This window comes from Schistocerca serialis, chromosome 2 (assembly GCF_023864345.2).
Source record: "Schistocerca serialis cubense isolate TAMUIC-IGC-003099 chromosome 2, iqSchSeri2.2, whole genome shotgun sequence".
NCBI classification, from domain to species: domain Eukaryota; kingdom Metazoa; phylum Arthropoda; class Insecta; order Orthoptera; family Acrididae; genus Schistocerca; species Schistocerca serialis.
This window is the reverse complement of record NC_064639.1, coordinates 568,797,007-568,819,979: the sequence shown is the minus strand read 5'-3', so window position 1 is coordinate 568,819,979 and position 22,973 is coordinate 568,797,007. Positions and strand designations below refer to the sequence as shown.

The window sequence follows — 22,973 nt, the reverse complement described above, 5'->3', positions numbered from 1 at the left end:
ACGAATGAGAGGAGTCTATAAACACGTTGTTGTGTTGTGTAGCTGACAACGTAGGAACATTTTTAACCTATGTTAGAAGGCTGGTGAAAGCTGCTTGTTACGAGCACATTTAAGAGCGAAAAGCTACTGCAGATATCAATCTCTGGGACATTTTGACCTCTGCCAATGCTAATAGATTTTGATAAAGCAATCTGTCTGAAGTACCAAGAAACTTTGAATACTGTCATCGAAGAGGCTTTTGATATTAACAAGCTTCAGATGATGACCAGTAGATTGAATCTGGATTTGCTGAAACATCTTGCGCAGTATTAGAATGGGAATGTCTAGCTCACAAATTTAACCCTGAGAAGACAGCAAGAGAACTGTCCGGTAAACTTTGACATGGGATGCCGAAGAAAATGCTTGAAGAGAGATAGGCGTGCTTAAAAAGACCAAAACCTATTGAAGACCTTGAAAGTATGCTACCAAGCGTCTTTAATAGAAACACTATATGCTCAAGGCCTTGGAAGAAGAAATACGAAAAAGTAAGAAGAATCCAGATACTACGACACATGCGCGAAGATGGATCTTTCGAAATAACAGATCACATTCTAGGAAGAAGTTGAAGAAAATTCACAAACCATTTTCCAGATGTTACTACTTAGCAGCATATTAACAACATCATTGAAACAGCAACAGAGCCAAGATAATACGTTACAAGGTGGTGCTCCTTTCCTAAATCAATTTTTCTAAGGATGGAATACGATAATAATCGAAAACCGATAGCCATGAAGTATCCACTGCTATATTCGGCGTGGAAAGTGTCAGTTGTGTGCTCGGGCAGCTTTACGCCATGTGTGCGCTAATCTGAAACTCGGTAATCACAGCTAATCCGCGTATCAGGCGTGTGGGTGGTGGCTACAGTTAATCGGCTCTGTTACGATAAACGACGCGTCCACCAGTGCTGGGTCTACAGCACGCTGCCGGATGAGACGACTGAACTGTCGTCGTCTTCTGTGGCAACACATTTTCCCGCGAAATGGGTTATCGGACGAAGTGGCGCTGCAGTTGAGGTGTTGCATTCTCATTCAGGACGAACTAGGTTCAAATGCTCATGCAGCCATTCAGATTGAAGTCCCCCTTGCTTTCCCTGTATTTTCTTAAACGAATCTCGTGCTCACAGTTATTTTGTTATGTAGCGTTCCCTTTCGTTGTTAAGAATCACTTTAACCTTTTATTCTTTGCATCTCTGTATCTCAACTTACTTAACTTTTTTATGGTAATTTTCTATTTTGTTTACATTTTGTTATACCATATGCTTTCTGCGGTCGTGAGCGCTAATGAACATTAAGTAGTGGATCCTAACCCAAACAGTAATATACAATATGTGATCAAAAGTATACGGACACCCCCAAAAACATACGTTTTTCTTATTAGGTGCACTGTGCTGCCACCTACTGCCAGGTGCTCCATATCAGCGACCTCAGTAGTCATTAGACATCGTGAGAGAGCAGAACGGGGTGCTCCGCGGAACTCGGACTTCGAACGTAGTTGGGTGATTGGGTGTCACTTGTGTCATACGTCTGCACGCGAGATTCCCACACTCCTAAACATCCCTAGGTCCACTGTTTCCGATGTCATAGTGTAGTGGAAACATGAAGGGACACGTACAGCACAAAAGTGTACAGGCCGACCGCGTCCGTTGACTGACAAGAGACCTTCGATAGCTGAAGAGCGTCGCAATGTGTAATAAGCAAACAGCTATCCAGACCACCACACAGGAATTACAAAGCACATCAGGATCCACTGCAAGTACAATGAGAATTAGGCGGGAGGCGAGAAAACTTTGATTTCATGGTCGAGCGGCTGCTCATAAGCCACACATCACGCAGGTAAGTGCCAAACGACTGCTCGCTTGGTGTAAGGAGCGTAAACATTGGACGACTGAACAGTGGAAAAAAACGTTGTGTCGAGTGACAAATCACGGTATACAATGTGGCTATCCGATGGCAGGGTGTGGGTTTGGTGAATGCTCGGTGAACGTCATCTGCCAGCGTGTGTAGTGCCAACAGTAAAATTCGGAGGCGGTGGTGTTATAGCGTGAACATGTTTCTCATGGAGGGGGCTTGCACCCCTTATTGTTTTACGTGGCACTGTCACAGGACTGGCCTACATTGATGTTTGAAGCACCTTCTTGCTTCCCACTGTTGAGGAGCAATTCGGGGATGGCGATTGCATCTTTCAACACGATCGAGCACCTGATCATAATACACGACCTGCTGCGGAGTGGTTACACGACAATAACATCCCTGTAATGGACTGGCTTGTACGGAGTCCTGACCTGAATCCTATGGAACACCTTTAGGATGTTTCGGAAAGCCGACTTCGTGCCAGGCCCCACCGACTGACATCGACACCTCTCCTCAGTGCGGCACTCAGTGAAGAATGGCCTGCCATTCCCCAAGTAATCTTCCAACAACTGACTGAACGTATGCCTGGCAGAGTGGAAGCTATCATCAAAGCTAAGGGTGGGCCAACACCATATTGAATTCCAGCTTACCGATGGAGGGCGCCACGAACTTTTATGTCATTTTCAGCCAGGTGTCCGGATACTTTTGATCACACAGTGCACATAGACGCATTACGTCGGCACGCTCGAACCAGTACCAGAGAGCTACTTCATGTCTGTGGGTTGCTGTAACAGTTACTTAGTTCAACCTCCCTGGTCGAGTATAGAAATTCTATTTTTTGTCAGTGAAGAGGATATGTGCTGGACAGCTCTAAGCGGAAGTTTTAATTTAGTTCTGGATATTTCGAAGTGCATACTACGTTGGACTAATGCAATGCTGAATTTCTGCCATTGCGGTTACGCGCGGGACTAATTTTGTTTGTTAGCAGAAAACAAACTGCGTGTTTTTGCGCGCAAACAATTGTTTCTTTTTACCTCTTGCTGTTCATATCCGCGCTATATTCACCGCAAATAATTTTGGTCACCGTTTCGAGTAGCTTGAGGAAAGACAATTAAGTTCTTACTTCATTCCCGTACTAAATGCGCGCTGCTGAGGATAACGAAAATAACGCATTATTGATATAGCCGTCGAAACATTTCAACGTTTTCCACTGCGCTTACGTACTTTAGTCGTTGTTACAAAGAACGATGGTGACTAGAAAGGAATTAGATGGCACCATTGCCTGAAATCATCTGGTTAACTACAGAACATCTATATCCATACGGTGAAATGAGGATTTAAACCCGCCTCCAGAGAGTCGAATTCATGGTCTTAAAAATAGACCTATCTTGCTCTGTACTGCGTCCTGGAAGAGCAATGAGTATGGCGTGGATTGATTTCAAAAAATGTAACCTAATTAACAGATGCTTCAGAATCTAACATTGTCTGAACAGAATCTTGAAACAATGTAGGAGCTACAGTTCATTTCATCAGAAACAGATGCGCTGAGTAGGGACTAATTATACGAATTTCGATTCTCATAGCTACTGTTTCTTCATTTAACTAAAGAAAAGCACTTCCCAAAGCTTTTGTAAGATTAGTAATATAAAAGTCTTGTTAAAACCTGAAGCTTCGCGGTCTGCTTATAAGCATCTACCACATTTAGTTCCAGTCCAGACAAATATTTAAAACCGTAGCGGTAATTTCAGATCATCATATTAGACCCTCTAAGCATGAAAAGGATGATTCAGCCACATGTTGAGCGAAGTATACATGAGAAAAATTTAAACTGAAATTAGAAAAAAAAATACATTTTGTCTACGGAGAAGAGTGAGTGTTACGTTATACAAATTATTTACTCAGTAAACACCACCTATGACGTATAGGACCTGAAGATGGTCGAAATTGGTAATGAGTATTATATTAGAATGTAATTTCGTCTAAAACAAAAAGTATATGTAACTATATTACCAAGCAGCGTGCGTCAAGGTGCCGTTTTTTTAACAAATTAAGATATTCGCTCATACACTATACAGGTTTCTTTGCCGAACAACAAATTACACACAAAATTTTACGCTCTCCTGCGCCAAAATTATACCCATCATTTGCGAGTGTACGTAAAATCACTTATCACATTCCATTTTGCCGTCAGTTTATGAACATCAGACTAAAATTTCTGCTCTGGTAAACACATTTTCTTTGTCCGTAGAAAGTTATAGGATGCAGTCCATCCGTGGAGCTGTTCCTTAGTGTGTTTCTCGAAGTGTTTGGAACACGGATCTCTACACATACATACAGTAATTCTGTTTGTATTACCAAAAACATCTGCTACAAGTGCAACTCGTATAGAATTGCTCTCGACATAAAGTATTTTTTTTAGCTTCTTATTGGAATTTGATGACATGATAGGCAGTATACTATGAGAACACTACAGCTTGCACACGTAAACCCATGAAGAATGATTAGTCCTGTGACGGATCTTTATTCCACTACGTTATCTGTGGCAGCCGTAAGACTTTAGTAACCTATGTTGTCGCTGTAGGCGAGCGGTTAAGTTCGGAGTTCTGATCTGCAGCCCCAGTTGCTGACTGCTTAACAGAGGCAAATATCAAATAGGAACTGGCCCAGGAAGGGCACACTTCTGTCGAAGCACTAAGTGGAACGGCCACCCTGAAGTATTAAATGAAATTTTATGTACGCATTGTTCAATGGAGATTAACAATATGCCCATTTAACAGTGACGTGTCAGCGAAGGCGACCGAAAGTGTTTTAATTATACACTACTGGCCATTAAAATTTCTACACCACGAAGACGACGTGCTACAGACGTGAAACTTAACCGACAGGAAATGATTAGCTTTTCAGAGCATTCACACAAGGTTGGCGCCGGTGGCGACACCTACAACGTGCTGCCATGAGGAAAGTTTCTAACCGATTTTTCGTACGCAAATAGCAGTTGACCGGCGTTGCCTGGTGAAACGTCGTCGTGATGCCTCGTATGAGGAGGAGAAATGCGTACCATCACTTTTCCGACTTTGATAAATGTCGGATTGTAGCCTATCGCGATTGAGGTTTATCGTATCGCGACATTGCTGCTCGCGTTGGTTGAGATCCAATGACTGTTAGCAGAATATGGAACCGGTGGGTTCAGGAGGGTAATACGGAACGCCGTGCTGGATCCCAACGGCCTCGTATCACTAGCAGTCGAGATGACAGGCATCTTATCCGCGTGACTGTAATGGATCGTGCAGTCACGTCTCGATCCCTGAGTTAACAGATGGGGACGTTTGCAAGGCAACAACCATCTGCACGAACAGTTCGACGACGTCTGCAGCAGCATGGACTAGCAGCTCGGAGATCATGGCTGCGGTTACCCTTGACGCCGCATCACAGACAGGAGCGCCAGCGATGGTGTACTCAACGACGTACCTGGGTGCACGAATGGCAATGGGGTGCCATTGGTTACACGCCTCAGTCACCTCTTGTTCGTATTGACGGCACTCTGAACAGTGGACGTTACATTTCAGATGTGTTACGACCCGTGGCTCTACCCTTCATTCGATCCCTGCGGAACCCTACATTACAGCAGGATAATGCACGACCGCATGTTGCAGGTCCTGTACGGGCCATTCTGGATACAGAAAATGCTCGACTGCTGCCCTGGCCAGCACATTCTCCAGATCTCTCACCAATTGAAAACGTCTGATCAATGGTGGTCGAGCAACTGGCTCGTCGCAATACACCAGTCACAACTCTTGGTGAACCGTAGTATCATGTTGAAGCTGCATGGGCTGCTGTACCTGTACACGCCATCCAAGCTCTGTTTGACTCAATGACCAAGCGTATCAAGGCCGTTATTACGGCCAGAGGTGGTTGTTCTGGTTACTGATTTCTCAGGATCTATGCACCCAAATTGCGTGAAAATGTGATCAGATGTCAATTCTAGTATAATATAATTGTCCAATGAATACCCGTTTATCATCTGTATTTCTTCTTGGTGTAGAAATTTTAATGGCCAGTAGTGTGTCATGACTGGTTATTTTACAGTTAGTTCAACATGGAGAGTCAGTGCAATACCACCACAGGGCATGTAAGTATCTTATAAGAGATTTTGTAGGCACCTGTTAGCAATCTGCCCCCTACCAACTGAAACGTCTTCATGCTCCATAGGTGCAATGCCAACGTCATCTGCAGACAACTGTCTAGGTTTACTGGAATCTGAGGTGCACTGATGGATGGCTCTCTAAATTGCGGATTTCGGTCGCATGTGTAATGAGTATCAACGACCGTAACGAACAGAACACGGAATGATAGACGTGCATCGTTCGCTGTCTCTGAAAATTGTTTCGGAGACTGACGTGATGGGGCCTTTTCCCGCCCTCCCCTTTCCTACACTTCATCCGAGAGAAGGCTATCAATGTAAGCCAATTTTTTCTGATTAATCATAGGTAATTATTGAATGATAGATAAAGCGTATGTGCATCCAGTAGTTGGCACTGAACACTCCTTTTCTCGTTGTTAAATTTTTGAAACGCCTCTAATGCAAGAGGAAGACGCTATGCAGGAAAAGCTAAGATGGAAAGAAACGAAAACTCTTTAGTGTTGTTAACGATGCGTGGTAACTTACAAATGACGACAGCTGTTGTTACACGAGGAGGAGGGCGATTTGCTTCGAGCAGTAGGTCACGGATCTAATTAATTGCACGTCGTGTCATGTGGGTCAGGGCTGGAGATGTTTTGGCAGTGAGGATTAAACTGGTAACAAGCGACAGACACAGTACGTTCAGCGGTGGCGCCTGCTGTTCCGCAGCAGTCCGTGACTGTTTTGTAACTAGGCGGATACACGCGATGCCGTGTCTGGCGGTCAGCCTCTCTGGCACTGCCACTGCCACTGCCAACGGGGGAGCCGCTGCAAAGGGAACGAGCGCTCAATAATCTGAACAGGAACCAGCTCGACAGCCAAAGCAAAACAGCCCCGGTGGGCCTGTAAAAAAAGCATTCAGAGATTACTTTATCCTCTTCTAGCTTCCTAAAATTTCAGCGTGGTATCTTCATAGCCGAACTATCAGTTTAATAAGTCACAGCTGCAAAATACTAACGCGAATTCTTTACAGACGAATGGAAAAACTGGTAGAAGCGGACCTCGGGGAAGATCAGTTTGGATTCCGTAGAAATGTTGGAACATGTGAGGCAATACTAACCTTACGACTTATCTTAGAAGAAAGATTAAGAAAAGGCAAACCTACGTTTCCAGCATTTGTAGACTTAGAGAAAGCTTTTGACAATGTTGACTGGAATACTCTCATTCAGATTCTAAAGGTGGCAGGGGTAAAATACAGGGAGCGAAAGGCTATTTACAATTTGTACAGAAACCAGATGGCAGTTATAAGAGTCGAGGGGCATGAAAGGGAAGCAGTGGTTGGGAAGGGAGTGAGACAGGGTTGTAGTCTCTCCCCGATGTTATTCAATCTGTATATTGAGCAAGCAGTGAAGGAAACAAAAGAAAAATTCGGAGTAGGTATTAAAATCCATGGAGAAGAAATAAAAACTTTGAGGTTCGCCGATGACATTTGTAATTCTGTCAGAGACAGCAAAGGACTTGGAAGAGCAGTTGAACGGAATGGACAATGTCTTCAAAGGAGGATATGAGATGAACATCAACAAAAGCAAAACGAGGATAATGGAATGTAGTCAAATTAAATCGGGTGATGCTGAGGGGATTAGATTAGGAAATGAGACACTTAAAGTAGTAAAGGAGTTTTGCTATTTAGGGAGTAAAATAACTGATGATGGTCGAAGTAGAGAGGATATAAAATGTAGACTGGCAATGGCAAGCAAATCGTTTCTGAAGAAGAGAAATTTGTTAACATCGGGTATTGATTTAAGTGTCAGGAAGTCGTTTCTGAAAGTATTTGTATGCAGTGTATCCATGTGTGGAAGTGAAACATGGACGATAACCAGTTTGGACAAGAAGAGAATAGAAGCTTTCGAAATGTGGTGCTACAGAAGAATGCTGAAGATAAGGTGGGTAGATCACATAACTAATGAGGAGGTATTGAGTAGGATTGGGGAGAAGAGAAGTTTGTGGCACAACTTGACTAGAAGAAGGGATCGGTTGGTAGGACATGTTTTGAGGCATCAAGGGATCACAAATTTAGCATTGGAGGGCAGCGTGGAGGGTAAAAATCGTAGAGGGAGACCAAGAGATCAATACACTAAGCAGATTCAGAAGGATGTAGGTTGCAGTAGGTACTGGGAGATGAAGAAGCTTGCACAGGATAGAGTAGCATGGACAGCTGCATCAAACCAGTCTCAGGACTGAAGACCACAACAACAACAACATCTTCATAGCAATCTGATGTCTTAAATGACAGTTTTAGAAACAACTGCCACAGTCGCCCAAGGTGTTATGAAAATTGCGATGACAATTTCCTTTCCGATATATGGCTCGAATGCATTACCAATATACATTACAATTCACAGCTCGTCGAAATCAAGCTCTTTAGAAACAGAACGCTACCTCTTTTGTGTAGCTGATGGAGGTGGGGTGCAGGACTGTGAAATTCTTCCACAGTTCTGCTATTTGCTTGTAGTTATTTTGACAAACTCCACTGAAATTATGTAATCCGAGCGGAGATCTGAAACCTGCTAATTCCAAATATCAGTCCGAATCAACGGAAGAGAGGCAATAATTGGACAGGAGGCAAAGGCTTCGCCTCGAGCTTATTTAGTGAATGTCCGAGTAAATGTTTAATAGAACTCCAAGAGAAAGTAAAAACTGATCTCCGAAAGCGGACCTAAGACTATTTAACAACAATCTGACCTCTTCCAAAAAAAATACGAGTATACCAAATTCACGGTATAATTACAACAACAGTTCTTCCCTTGCATTATGTACGAACGGAGTATGACAGGGGTCATGGACGGAAGCAGTGTCGGGTATCATGAACCATGGACCTTACCTTGGTGGTGTGGTACGACTTGCCCGCCCCAACGATACGGATTGCCGTATAGTAGGTGCCACCACAACAGAGGTGAGAGGCCAGATAAAGATGTGGTTGCTGAAGAGGAGCAATCAGCCTTTTCTGTAGTCTCACGGCAACGATCTGGATGATCTGTCTGATCTGGCCTTGTAATGGTAGTCAATATAGCCTTGCTGTGCTGGTACTTTGGATCACAAAGCAAGTGGAAACTAATATCATTTTTCCCGAGGGCATGAAGCTCCATTGTATGGTTACATGACTGATGGCATCATTTTTGATAAAATATTCCGGAGGTAAAATAGTTCCCCGCTCGCATCTCCGTGTTGGGACTACTCACGAGGATACCCGGAGAAACGAAACTGGCATTCTGCGGAGAGTGGAATGTTAGATCCATGAATCGGGAAAAAAATAAGAGAATTTGAAAACGAAAATGGATAGTCAGAGTATATAGTGGGAATTAGTGAAATGTGGTGGCAAGAAGAATAAGACTTCAAGTTACTTGAATACAGGGTTGTAAATACGAAGTCCATTAATGGGTAACGTAGGAGTGGGTCTAGTACTGAATAAGAAAACAGGAATGCGGCTAAGTTATTAACAACACAGTGAATGCATTATTGTAGCCAAGATAAAAACAAAGTCAACACCCATCGCCGATTTTATATACGAACCAGCTCCGAAAATGGAGAAACTGTAAGAATGTAGGATGAGACAGAAGAAATTATTCAAATGAGGCTGACAAAAATGTGAGTAGGATTGATGACTTAAATTCCATAGTAGGAAAAAGCAAGAAAAGAAAAAGGAAGAGAACAAAGGATGGAGCACGAAACAAAGTAAGCCGCCTGGCAGAATTTTGCAACGTAATTTAATCATCGTCACAAATTCTTAGTTTAAATAGCGCGAAATAACCTTGTGTACGTGGAAGAGAACTGGAGACACAGAAACGTTGTAAATAAGGTAGACAACAGTAACACAGAATTCGAAACCGATACTAAAATGCAAAATGTTTCCAGGGGAGATGTGCACTGGCCATAGTTTATTGGTTATGAACAGCAGGTTAAAACTGAAGAAACTGCAAGGTATACGTCGTGGATAAATTGAAGGGACCAGAAGTCGTTTGGAGTATCAAAGGGAGCGTTAGACAGATTGTCGAACCACGGAAGAAGCACAAAAGACGACGAATGGGTAGCTTGGAGATGAAATAATGAAGGCAGCCGAGGATCAGAAAGGTATGAAGACAAGAAGCACAGCAGGAATCCTTGGATAATGCACAAGGAATTGAATTTGATTGACGAAATAAATGCTGCAAATGAAACAAGTGAGAGAATATAGACGTCAAAAACATTTGACGCAAAATGCAAAATGGCTTAACAGTAACGGTAGAGGACAAATTTTAAGAGTGCAGAAGGATGTATGACTGGAGGAAAGATACTTGCTGCCTACAGTAAAATTAAAAAGCCCTTTGAAAAAAAGAATAGCAAATGCAGGAATATCAAGAGTTCAGATGGCAAGCCAGTGCTACGCAAATAAGGGAAGGCTGAGAGCTGTGAAGAGTGCAGAGTGCAGGGAAGGGCTATACAAGCACACGAACTGTAAGACAATACGGAAAGGGAAGGAAAATATATGTAGATGAGTTAGATTATACGATACGGCCAGAATAATGTGACCGAGCACTGAAAGACCCGAGTCGAAACGAGGCCCCTAGAGTATATGACAGTCTGTCAGAATGACTGAGATCCATGGAAGAGCCAGCCACGACAAAACTATTCCATCTTATGCGTAAGATTAGAGTGAAGCATAAAATCCTCATACTTAAAGAAGAATGTAATAATGCCAAAACAGATCAAGAGCTGACTGGTGTGAATAATATCTAACTATCAGCTAATTAAGTCTATCTTTGAAAATACTGTCAGAAATTATTTACAATACAATGGAAAAGAAATGGTAAAAGGACATAACGGGGAACATCTGTTTGGGTTGCGGAGACATGCAAGAACACGTGAGGTCATATTGACCCTATCTCATCTTAGAAAATAAGTTGGCGAAATTCAAGCCCACGTTTATAGCATTTGTAGCTTCTGTCAATGTCGAGTGGGATACGCTATTTGATGTTCTGAAAGTAGCAGGGCTAAAATACAGAGAGCGGAAGATTATTTACGACTTGTGCAGACCAGACTGCAGTTTTAAGAGGTGAAGGACATGAAAGGGAAGCAGCGATTGAGACGGGATTGGAGGCCATCCCAGACGGTATTTAATCTGTGAATTGAGCAAGCAGCAACAGAAACCAAAGAAACATATGATCGAGGAATTCCTGGCAGAAGAAACGAAAGTTTGGCGGTTCGCCAATGACATTGTAAATCGGTCAGAGACGGTGAAGCACTCTGATCATCTGTTGTTCGGAATGGATACTATCTTGAAGAGAGATTTTAAGACGAAAACGAGTAAAAGTAATACAATGGCAATGAAATCTATGAGAGTTAAATCAGGGTATTAGATAAGTAAATGAGACACTGAAGCTAGCAGCTGGGATTTGCTACTTGGGCAACCAATAGCTGATGGCTGTGCAACCACAGTAGTTATAAAATGCAGCCTTATTGGAAAAAGGAAAGCATTTCTGAAAGAGAGAGATCTGTTAACATGTCATATACACTACTGGCCAATAAAATTGCTACACCAAGAAGAAATGCAGAAGATAAACGGATATTCATTGGACAAATATATTATACTAGAACTGACATGTGATTACATTTTCACGCAATTTGGGTGCATAGATCCTGAGAAATCAGTACCCAGAACAACCACCTCTGCCCGTAATAACGGCCTTGATACGCCTGGGCATTGAGTCAAACAGTGCTTGGATGGCGTGTACAGGTACAGATGCCCATGCAGCTTCTACACGATACTACAGTTCATCAAGAGTAGTGACAGCGTATTGTGAGGAGCCAGTTGCTCGACCACCGTTGACCAGACGTTTTCAATTGGTGAGAGATCTGGAGAATGTGCTGGCCAGGGCAGCAGTCAAACACTTTCTGTATCCAGAAAGGCCCGTACAGGACCTGCAACATTCGGTCGTGCATTATCCGGCTGAAATGTAGGGTTTCACAGGGATGTAATGAAGGGTAGAGCCACGGGTCATAACACATCTGAAATGTAACGTCCACTGTTCAAAGTGCCGTCAATGCGAACAAGAGGTGACCGAGACGTGTAACCAATTGCACCACATACCATCAAGCCGGGTGATACGCCAGTATGGCGATGACGAATACACCCAATGTGCGTTCACCGCTATGTCGACAAACGCGAATACGACCATCATGATGCTGTAAACAGAACCTGGATTTATCCGAAAAAATGACGTTTTGTCATTCGTGCACGCAGGTTCGTCGTTGAGTACACCATCGCAGGCGTTCCTGTCTGTGATGCAGCGTCAAGGGTAACCGCAGCCATGGTCTCCGATCTGGTAGTCCATGCTGCTGCAAACGTCGCCCAACTGTTCGTGCAGATGGTGGTTGTCTTGCAAACGTCCCCATCTGTTGACTCAGGGATCAAGATGTGGCTGCACGATCCGTTACAGCCATGCGGATAAGATGCCTGTCGTCTCGACTGCTAGTGATACGAGGCCGTTGGGATCCAGCACGGCGTTCCGTATTACCCTCCTGAACCCACCGATTCCATATTCTGCTTGCATCTCGACCAACGCGAGCAGCAATGTCGCGATACGATAAACCGCAATCGCGATAGGCTACAATCCGACCTTTCTCAAAGTCGGAAACGTGATGGTACGCATTTCTCCTCCTTACACGAGACATCACAACAACGTTTCATCAGGCAACGCCGGTCAACTGCTGTTTGTGTATCAGAAATCGGTTGGAAGCTTTCCTCATGTCAGCACGTTGTAGGTGTCGCCACCGGCGTCAACCTTGTGTGAATGCTCTGAAAAGCTCATGATTTGCATATCACAGCATCTTCTTGGTTAAATTTCGCGTCTGCAGCACGTCATCTTCGTGGTGTAGCAATTTTAATGGCCATTAGTGTATATTTAAATATTAGGAAGTATTTTTAAAGCTATCAGTACTCAGAGTAGCCTTTTACGGAAGTGAAATGTGGACGATAAACATTTCGGACCAGAAGATAACAGAAGCTTCTGAAATGTGGTGCTACGGAACAGTGTTAGCGATCAGATGGGCAGATTGAGTAACTGACTAGAAGGTACTGAATAGAACAGGGGGAAAAAATATACTTATGACACAACTGGACTAGAAGAAAGAATCGGTTGACAGGACTCTTCTATGACACCGTTTCCGTCTGTTACATAAGACACTGAACCAGAAGCGACACTGTAATTAGCTAATACCTTCATCTGCAATATAATTTCTTCGAGGGAAGCTAGTCCCGCAAGGTACGCAGAAAAATATCTATCCTATTTGGACAGCAGGAGAGAGGTATTGACCGAAATAAAGGTTTGAGGACGGGTTGTGAGTCGTGTCTACATATTTGACTCAATAAGAGCACTGCCAGAGAAAGGCAAGGTTCTGGGTTCGAATCACGCTCTGGTGCACAGTTTTAATGCCCCAGAAAGTTTCTAGTGCTCACAAGTTCATTAAGTTAAAGGAAGGAATATCGTGCTTCAACGTCTCGTCGATATCGAGGTCATTAGAGATGGAGTAGAATCTTGGATTGTGTCAAGGATGGGGAACATTTCAAAGGAACCATCGACATATGCATGGAACGATTTAGGGAAGTCACGGAAAATCTAAATCTGGATGGCCGGATAAGAATTTGAGTCTTCGTCCTCCCACATTCGAGCCGGTGTGCTAAACACTGCTCCATCTCGCTCGGTTAAGCATACGTTAACTGACAGCGTCAGACATTATCCAAACAAGAAATGAAAAATTCAAAATTTCAAAATAAAGGAAAAAAAGTGAATATACATGTCTGGTGTCAGCATATATTGTCGCACAGCTGCGATTCGTAGTTGATGTACGCAACGAGCGAGAAATTTCAGCAGCTCGTGAAATGATTCACCTTAGTTTTTGTCATTCATAATATGGAATAACAATTGTTGAGGGCGTTCCCAAACTGGGCTGCTCAACAATAATGCGAGAAATGTACGCAACAGTCGCCACAGAAATGAACCGGTTGCCGAATCGGCTGGAAGCCCAGAAAGGTAAGGGCTACGTGTATTGTTTGTTTCCAAACAGTAACTTTTAAGAAGACTAATTGCCACTTTACTCTTCGTCCTCGAGTATACATTCAGTACTGCTCGTTTCTGTACCCAGACAAACTGGGCTGCTCAACAATAATGCGAGAAATGTACGCAACAGTCGCCACAGAAATGAACCGGTTGCCGAATCGGCTGGAAGCCCAGAAAGGTAAGGGCTACGTGTATTGTTTGTTTCCAAACAGTAACTTTTAAGAAGACTAATTGCCACTTTACTCTTCGTCCTCGAGTATACATTCAGTACTGCTCGTTTCTGTACCCAGACTTTTTCCTCATCTCAGTTAGTTGCGAGTTAACAGTCATACACAGAATAGGTTTACTGATGAGGTTCTAACTGATCGCACCTCGTGTTTGAGTTGACGGAATGCTATGATTATCTGTTTCCTCAGCAACATAGACCTATCACAGCACTTTTGAATTTATACTTTACTCTGTGTTTTGTTTGAACGTTTTCGTAATTTCATACTAAAACTACTAAAATGTATACCCAGAAGTTGGTGCTGCGAAAGACATTTCGTGCATGGGATGGAGTGTGAACATAACATTCATTTACGTTATCTATAATCACCAATACGGACAGAAAATTTGTGGACTATATTAATTACTTTCTGTTCACAGTAAACGAAGGATAAACCAGCCATTTAGAACTGACACACAGTCTTTGTAAGTGAATACAGCATAGTAGGGGCTCGTAGCCTATCACTGCGCTACAAATTCCATCAGGCATTACGTGTGAAGAAATACAGTTCGTACAGTAGACGCTTTTTTGAAACCGATAATTTCAGTGGTCACGCCAGGCCTAATTCAGCCGCACATAAATCTGAGCACCACGTAACCAAGTTAGCAACGTGTAATATGTTACAGTTGCCTTGAGGAAAAAAACTTTGTGAAGGAACAACACAGTATTTATCAAATATTTTCGTAATTCTCTGTCGCAATTCGTTCTCTAGGAGTACAAAAGTGTGAGAGAAAAATGTTGCAGTTGCAGACCGTCCTATTGTAAACCCATTTCGACATTTAATGTTGGGAAGTACATAGCCCAATGTATCAGCTACGTCGGATATCTGCCATGTAAAAAAACGATTCACTGTTGCAGATATTATGAAGGAAGATTTGTTCGACTATAGGAATCCCCTCTAATGTGATTTTTGCGGTTTACGTCTACTTTGTGTTCCAGCGGATCACTTCATTCATTCACTGTACATGTGGTTACTGAGAAATAATAATAATAATAATAATAATAATAATTCATTGTAATCTGAAGACATGAAATACAATACAGCACGCTAGTCTCACCTTATACAGAACGGGTCTTTGCTCTGTATGCACTAAACCAGGGGTCTCCAAACTACGGCCCGCGAGGGCCGGCTAACCGGCCCGCGTTAGCTGGCTGGACATCCCCGTTATCCGGTCCGGCAAATATTTGAGGTGGTACGTATATTGCCAACAATTGAGTTTCGAAGCCTATCGCGACCAATACACCGCGACATTGTCGGAGCTCTATCTTTACAAAGCGGAAGATCATGGTTAAACTTGTGGCTATCCACAATAAACAGACAGACCATTCTCCGTGCTATAGTGAAAAAAAAAAGAACGGTTAACAGACTAGTTTGGCGAAAACATTTTAAGTAAAAAAATTCTTTGCATTTTATTCTACTCACGAGTCTGGTGCAAGTCTTTCAAATAAACGCCACTTCAGAGAGGTTTCACTTTCTTTTGATTACGTTGTAAAATACACATAGCAAGTAAATCGTATAAAATGTTTTTATTTAAAGGCAATTTAAAGAAAATACAATACCTGGTGTACATAATGATATTGGATATTTTAGTTGTAACTGATGTATAAAAATAACTAATTAATTTATATCTTGAAAACTCACAGTGTTAGAGTATTCACGTAAAGAAATTTAACATCTTCGTGATAATTAGTGACTTTCATGTAGCTGTAACTTTCCTTTCATAATTACCTCCAGCTGTGGATCAAGTTTACTGGTAGAGATGATCATCAGCGACTTTAAATGCTCATCACTTAATTTTGACCTGTAAATACGTTTTACATGTTTCATTTTGGAGAAAGTTTTTTCACACAAATAAGTAGTGCCAAAAGCGGAAAAAAAGCCACGGGTATATTTATGTAAATTTGGAAAGTGTGTGGATGGAAGACACTTATAAAATTCCAGTAATGTTGACTTCGAATATTTTTCTTTAAAAAAGTCTCTACATTGCAAATCAATAATTTCAAACTGAAGTTCTGTGGGTAACGCCTCTATATCGACGTCAAAGGGATTTTGAAATATCTTGATATCGTTTGAATTTGCATCGATATCTGAAAAACGTGATTCAAAATTAATTATTAAAGCGCCCAAAGCTTCAATTGCGAAAGTTACAGGAAACGGAATGTCAGTTTTCTGACTGAATGTTTGGCCGGTATTAAGATGCGTGAAGAATACTTCGTTCAACTGAGATTGAAACAAAGCAATCTTTTGTCGAAAGGACTTAACATGCGTGTATAAATCATGCAGAAGCTGGTTTTCACCTTGCAATTTTAAATTAATGTCATTCATATGTTTAGTTAAGTCAGTAAAAAATTCTAGCTTCCATAACCACTCACCGTTCCGGAGCTCAGCCAGACGGCGATTCCTTTCGGACAAAAGTTTCAGTTATTGTTCGGAGTTCAAAAGAACTGGTCAGAACTTTACCGCAGCTAAGCCAGCATAAAGATCGTAGTTCGTTTCAGTGCTGGATATTTCCCACAACCTTAGATTTTTGCGATTTCATCTTTCCTTTAGCCTTACATTACGGTGATCATGGAGTGCTAGGGTGCTTTAATCCCACTAGGTAGATCTTGGCCCTTATGACTTCGTGGAGGAGTCAATGTGGCCCGCGGACTAGAAAGTTTGGAGACCCCTGCACTAAATCGTTTAAAGAACAATCATAATAATCCGGAACAGCTTAGCAGGAAAGTGATTGTTAACAACAACTCAGGGAAGATTTACAACTTACCGCATCAGAGAATTGCTGTTGCAGCTCTCACAAAGGTTGAGACTGAATAGATAGTATGAGAAAATACGAAAGATATACGTAGGGGGTGGACAAATACACGAGAACATCAAAAACACAACGCATTATGACGGTTAATACGGGGCAGGAAAACCGTTGATATTCGAAACAACTTCCGGTTGTCTCGGAATAGATAAGTACAGGTCCTGTATAGTTTTCTAGTGGATCTCATACCATTCTTCCTGCAAAAATAGTGGCAAGTTCGGGTAACGATAGTTGAGATGGATAGCGATCAAGCACACTTATCTCCAAAGTGATCTGGTGACTGTAGTGGCCAGAGGAAATGCAACAATTCATCCTCGTTCTCACAAAACACTCCTGGACGATGTAGGCTGTTTAAACAGGGGTCCCGTCGCGTTTGAAAACAGCATCATCGTTCAGGAACCAACATTGTACCATAGGATGGACCTGATCAGCCAAAACAGTCACATATTCGTTGCAGTGATGCGACCTCGCAGAGGAAGCACAGGGCCCATGACGCCCCTGTGTTTCACTCTTGGGACGTAAACCCGGCCAGGAGTCGGGAAGTATGTGAAACAAGACTCATCCGATCAAATGTCTTTCATTGCTCCGTATTTCAGCTTTTATTGTTTCGACTTCACACTTCCCGTTACGGGCATTTGCATCACTGATGAGTGAGTGGTTTTGGAGTTCCAGTTCGTTCTGTAATTCCCTGCTTAGGGATCTCCCTTCGCATTGCTTTGGTGCTGACAGTGTTCGCGAGTGCGACAGTCAGATCTGCAGTGACTTTTGTAGCTGTCGTCTACATCTACATGGATACTCTGCAAAACACACTTAGATATCTGCCAGAGGGTTCATGGAACCACCTTCACAATAATTCTCCACTATTCCGCTGTCTAAGAGTGTGCTGAAAAAACGAATCTCTATACCTTTCCGTGCGAACTCTAATTCCCCTTATTTTGTTATGACGATCGTTTTTCCCTATTTATGTCGGCGTCAACAAAATATTTTTGCATTTGGAGGAGAAAGCTGGCGACAAATTCCGTAAGAGGATCTCGCCGCAACGAGAAACGCCTTTATTTCAATGATGTCCACCAGAAATCGTTTATCGTGTCCCTGACACACACACTCCCCTATTTCTCGATAATACAAAACGTGCTGCTCTTTGAAATTTCTCGTTGTACTCTGTTAATCTAATCTGTTAAGGATTTTTCGTCACAGTCGTCTTTAATCACCCTCCAGTCATGATCACTCAACATACAATTTCATCCGTGTTGTCTCTTAGCGCATGATGTTTTTCCTCTTCCCCCGTCAGCGATATCCATCTTCGATACGGTGCCTCTGTGAACACCTTACACGACAATACGAGCACCAACAATTTACCCATGTTGGAATTTACTTAGCTCCGACATAATGCACTCACAACTATACAGAACACTGTCCTGATCACGACTGACGCCTGCAACGTATTGAGGACACTGCGCAGGTTCCATTCGTGGTGATATACAGCAGTGCTATCTGCAGGTTTGGCTAGCATTATGTTCAAGCATACATTTCTCGAGTGTTTCCATATTTTTGTCCATCCCCTGTATGTATTATATATAAAATCTTAACCAGCGCCATTGCAGTTGCTTCCACTTCCTACACATATAATAATTTTGTGACAAATTTCACAAACTAATAATTAATAATCACAGTTGTATTTCCACACACTTTACAAACAGAAAAAGTTAGTCGTCCGTTAGTTTACAGATTCCATACACACAACAGTATCAGAGAGAAAAACACAAGGACAGACCGAAAGCGAAGCTGCTGGGAGATCAGGCAGTGATATATTTAATTCTTACGTCAATAGATAAATGGATTAACAGCAAGTATAGATAAACAAGCGTAAAGCCAAGCGTAAAGAAACAGGTCGCGGACCTCGGCAGCCGCCACATGACCATCCTAAATTGAGTAAGCTATATGCACAAATATGTCCACAAAAAGTTCCTGACACACACACACACACACACACACACACACACACACACACACACACACACACACAGAGAGAGAGAGAGAGAGAGACGCAATAACGCTGCATTACATTGAGAAAGGTCTTCACTCCTCCATATTGCGCAATGACACACTTAGAATCTGAGACATTGAATGTACATTAAATGTATTTACCGAGTTGAGATATCTCTTACATGCTGCAGCTCTCAGCTCCTCTTTTACCTCAAGCAGCAAGCGTCTCTCTTATCATAAATCGCGATATGACGCACGAACCCTTTGCACTGATGCCTGGATGTCATAACCACCTCAATATTAGACACTTTCACAAGGGCGACAACCAACGCTTCCCAAATCAGTCGCCGGAGAAGTGTGCATAATTTGACTCAACGTTTCATTACATTCTTTATGCTGGTATTCAGGTACCTATAAACGCACAATTCGAAAATTGGATGAGTTTTATGTGCGCGGTCCTCAGAGAGCATGTCGAACAGTTCTGTGTTCTTTAATGAAACTGTCAGTGTCTTTAAAACTGAAAAAAATAAAAAAGTAAAATAAATGGTAGTACGGCATTGTTGGCCGGGAGACCCCATGCGGGGTGTTCGGCCCCCGAAATTGCACGTCCTTTTTAGCAGACGCCACTAAGGCAACTTGCGAGTTAATGATGATGAATTGTTGATGACACACAACACCCAGTCATCTCCAGGCAGTCGCGGAAGTGGCGTCAAATCGAAAGACTTGCAAACGGTCTACCCGACGGGAGGCCCTAGTCACACGACATTTCCATTTCTAAAAATGACAAGTAGTGACATGTTTAAGTGTCGAAGGCAACAGCATAATCTCTCCACTACTATTAGCCTCTGGCGTATTTTCGTATATCGAACGGAAAATTACAGAACATTCGGAAAAAAAAGACTTACTATCCTGCACACAGACGATGACTCGCGGTCTAGACCTTGGTTACTTGCAAACAGAGTCCGTTACGACTGCCGAGGTGGGGCAATTCTCGTTTTCTGTTAGAACGCATTGATTATCTTGTCAGAATACGTTGTCTTCATAGATGCCGGGTAGACGAATAGACCCGTTGGATTTACGCAAATTAGCTGTACACAGTCCAGTCACATCAATGTGACCACCGTTTATGTTTGAAGTCAACGTCCAATAACCCCTCTCGGCAAATGGCAGCACTAGCAGTGAAGTTACATAAAGCGTGTCGAGGTAGGGGGAGGGAGAGTGGGGGGTGGGGTGGAGGGGGCCATGGAAAATAGTGCAGTCCCTGTCGAAATGCGGAAACAGAACGATTTTCTGACAACCAAAGGAGCATATCACTGGCTTTCGGGCCACGGGTGGGCGCATTTCCGAAAGGGCTAAATTTGTGAAGTGCACGCGTGCCACCGTGTTTGAAGTACACCGTGTGTGGCAAAATGGAGCTATTCAAGAATCTGCGCCGAAGGTACTGCGCTACACCACGGACCGTAAATAACCGGAGTGAACACGGCTGCGGAGATGTTTACGTGTGAACAGACGTGCGAATGTTGAGCTCGAGCTACTGACCACCCTGATGAACAAAATGGCTACTAAAGCCACCAACAGTGTCTCCTCAAAGACCGTTCTGCGAACGTTGCTGCAAATGGGCCTCCACAGCAGACGCCTGGTTGAAACACCCCTGCTGTCTCCTTTTCATCGTCGACTATGGCTGGAATTCGCAGGCCAATACCGCCACTGGATGTTGGCCTTTCCAGCTGATCACATTTTATGCTCGGTACGCAGTGACATGTCTGAAAGCGAACACCTTGCAACAGTCGTTAGAAGGGTCCAGGCCAGAGGAGGGAACGTTATGGTCTGGGTAATGTTTTCGTGGCATACCCTAGGTTATCTCGTCATTCAAGAAAGCACAATGGATCAACCCAAGTGTGTCTCTGTCCTTAGGACTATATCTATCACTAGATGTAGCTTTTCTTTCCTCCGCAAGAGGGCTTCGACCAGCAGGGCAATGCAATGTGTTACACAGCTCGCAGTGTTGGTGTGTGGTTCGAAGAGCAGCAGTTTAGGTTTACCATACTAGTCACCAAACTTCCCATATTTAAACCAAATCTCTAGTCTGAGGGGCGACCCCGACCAGGCTGTTAGCGCCATGGATCCTCAACCGAGGAACGTAGTGTAGTTGCCCACGGCACTGGAGTCGGCATGGCTTCACATCCCTATCGGTACCTTCCAGAACTTCACTGACACACTTCCTGCACGTGTCGCAACGGTCCGCGCTGCTAAACCATTGTCACATTGATGTGATTGGAGAGTGTAGTATGCTATAGCGGAAATTCAATTCACATGCGCTTACCCTGTATATCAAGTAGTTGTTGTTGTTACGGAAGACAACATGATAAATGTGACATGTTTCACGGTGTTACTGACCAATTGCATCCCTTTATAGCTGATTAAAACTCCATTACTAGATGTGTGTTACCAGAGAGACAATCGTCCAACTGCAATTTGGAACACAATCGTGCTGAATAGTGTGATTGGGATTTGACGTTCTACCGAACTCCTTGATTTCCTCGTAATCTTCTGCAGTGCGAACGATACATGGACATCTGAAGTTCTCAACCGCGGTATGCGTATTAAATAGTTTTATAATCCACGCTGCAACTTAGTGTCGCTGTTCTGTCAATCAGGCCTACGTTACGTGCGTTGTAAAATTGTAACTGGTCTGCTTTTGCGTGAATATGCTGTGCAACAGGACTATACATCATGCTTGGCTGTGGGGAAAAGGACGGTGTCCGCAGAAAGATGTCTTCGCTCTCCGTTAAGCTGCAAAATGACGAAGGTCATGTAAAATATGATGCAGTTCATTAAATTACCTACACCAGCACGTGGTGTTCTATTAGTGACTCCAAGCTCGTTCACATCTCCCAGTATGCCAGCATTTGGCCGTCAAAACAAACTGCCATAAAAATCCAACCGAGTAGTCAGTTTATCAAATTAAGTACCTAGGGCAAACTGAAGAGTTTCGCTATCCTTCCTGAACGTTATACTCTGAAACATCTGCAGCCAGTGGTCATACTTTAACGTTAACCGCAGATTCCAACACACTTTGGGCGTCCACGTTCAAGTAGGACCAGACACTTTCAAATCACGAGCACCTCGTGTACACCACACATTCACATCTTTGACGGGTCGGTGAATGATCTCTGAGTGGCCGAAGTGTTGTGAATCCCCGTCGCCAGATATCGGTCCGGACGGTAAACTTAGAATAAAATGAGAGTCCAGTCCGGTGATGGTCGTATGCTTTCATAACTGCGAGCCAATTATGTAGCGATGTGCGACGCATGTGATTCCAATACACTAATGTCACCTGGCCGACAAAAGGAGACCTTTCTTCACGTCTTCGGAAGACGATTAACGAGCACTTGTCGCATATATTCTGTACATATGAAACAGGATTAGCACGTTACAGCGATACTAGACGAGTGTGCATAGTGACAAGCAGGTATCCTTGTTAGTCGACGAGACGAGATCGCTGTTACCTGAAGCAAGAGAGATTGTAGTTAGCTTGAAAAATGTCGCTTTAGAAAGAAACGTAAGCGGATTACACAGATTGCAGCTTCCATACATCCATGACAGCACAGAGAGAGAGAGAGAGAGAGAGACAGACAGACACCAGACGAGCACTGGAAGTGGGTTAGTGGCCGGCGGACTGCAGACTCCACTCACCGCAGGTAGGTGGCGCCGCTCTCCGTGGGCCGGCTCAGGTCCTGCGAGGCGCGGCGCGACCTGTGGAGAAACGAGAGCGTCCGCACACGGTTAGACACTGTATCTGCACTCTCTTAT

The 22,973-nt window shown here is 43.2% G+C and overlaps 1 protein-coding gene across 8 annotated transcripts in view; it reads right to left on the bottom strand.

Annotated features, from left to right (window-relative positions):
* LOC126457568 (nuclear receptor coactivator 7) overlaps positions 1-22,973 on the bottom strand; it is a 799,075-nt gene that overhangs the window by 476,174 nt on the left and 299,928 nt on the right. For all 8 annotated transcript variants that reach the window (XM_050093982.1, XM_050093983.1, XM_050093984.1 and 5 more), the window contains one exon: positions 22,857-22,916. In XM_050093982.1, coding sequence (XP_049949939.1) covers positions 22,857-22,916 — 60 coding nt within the window. The remainder of the gene's footprint in view (positions 1-22,856; positions 22,917-22,973) is intronic.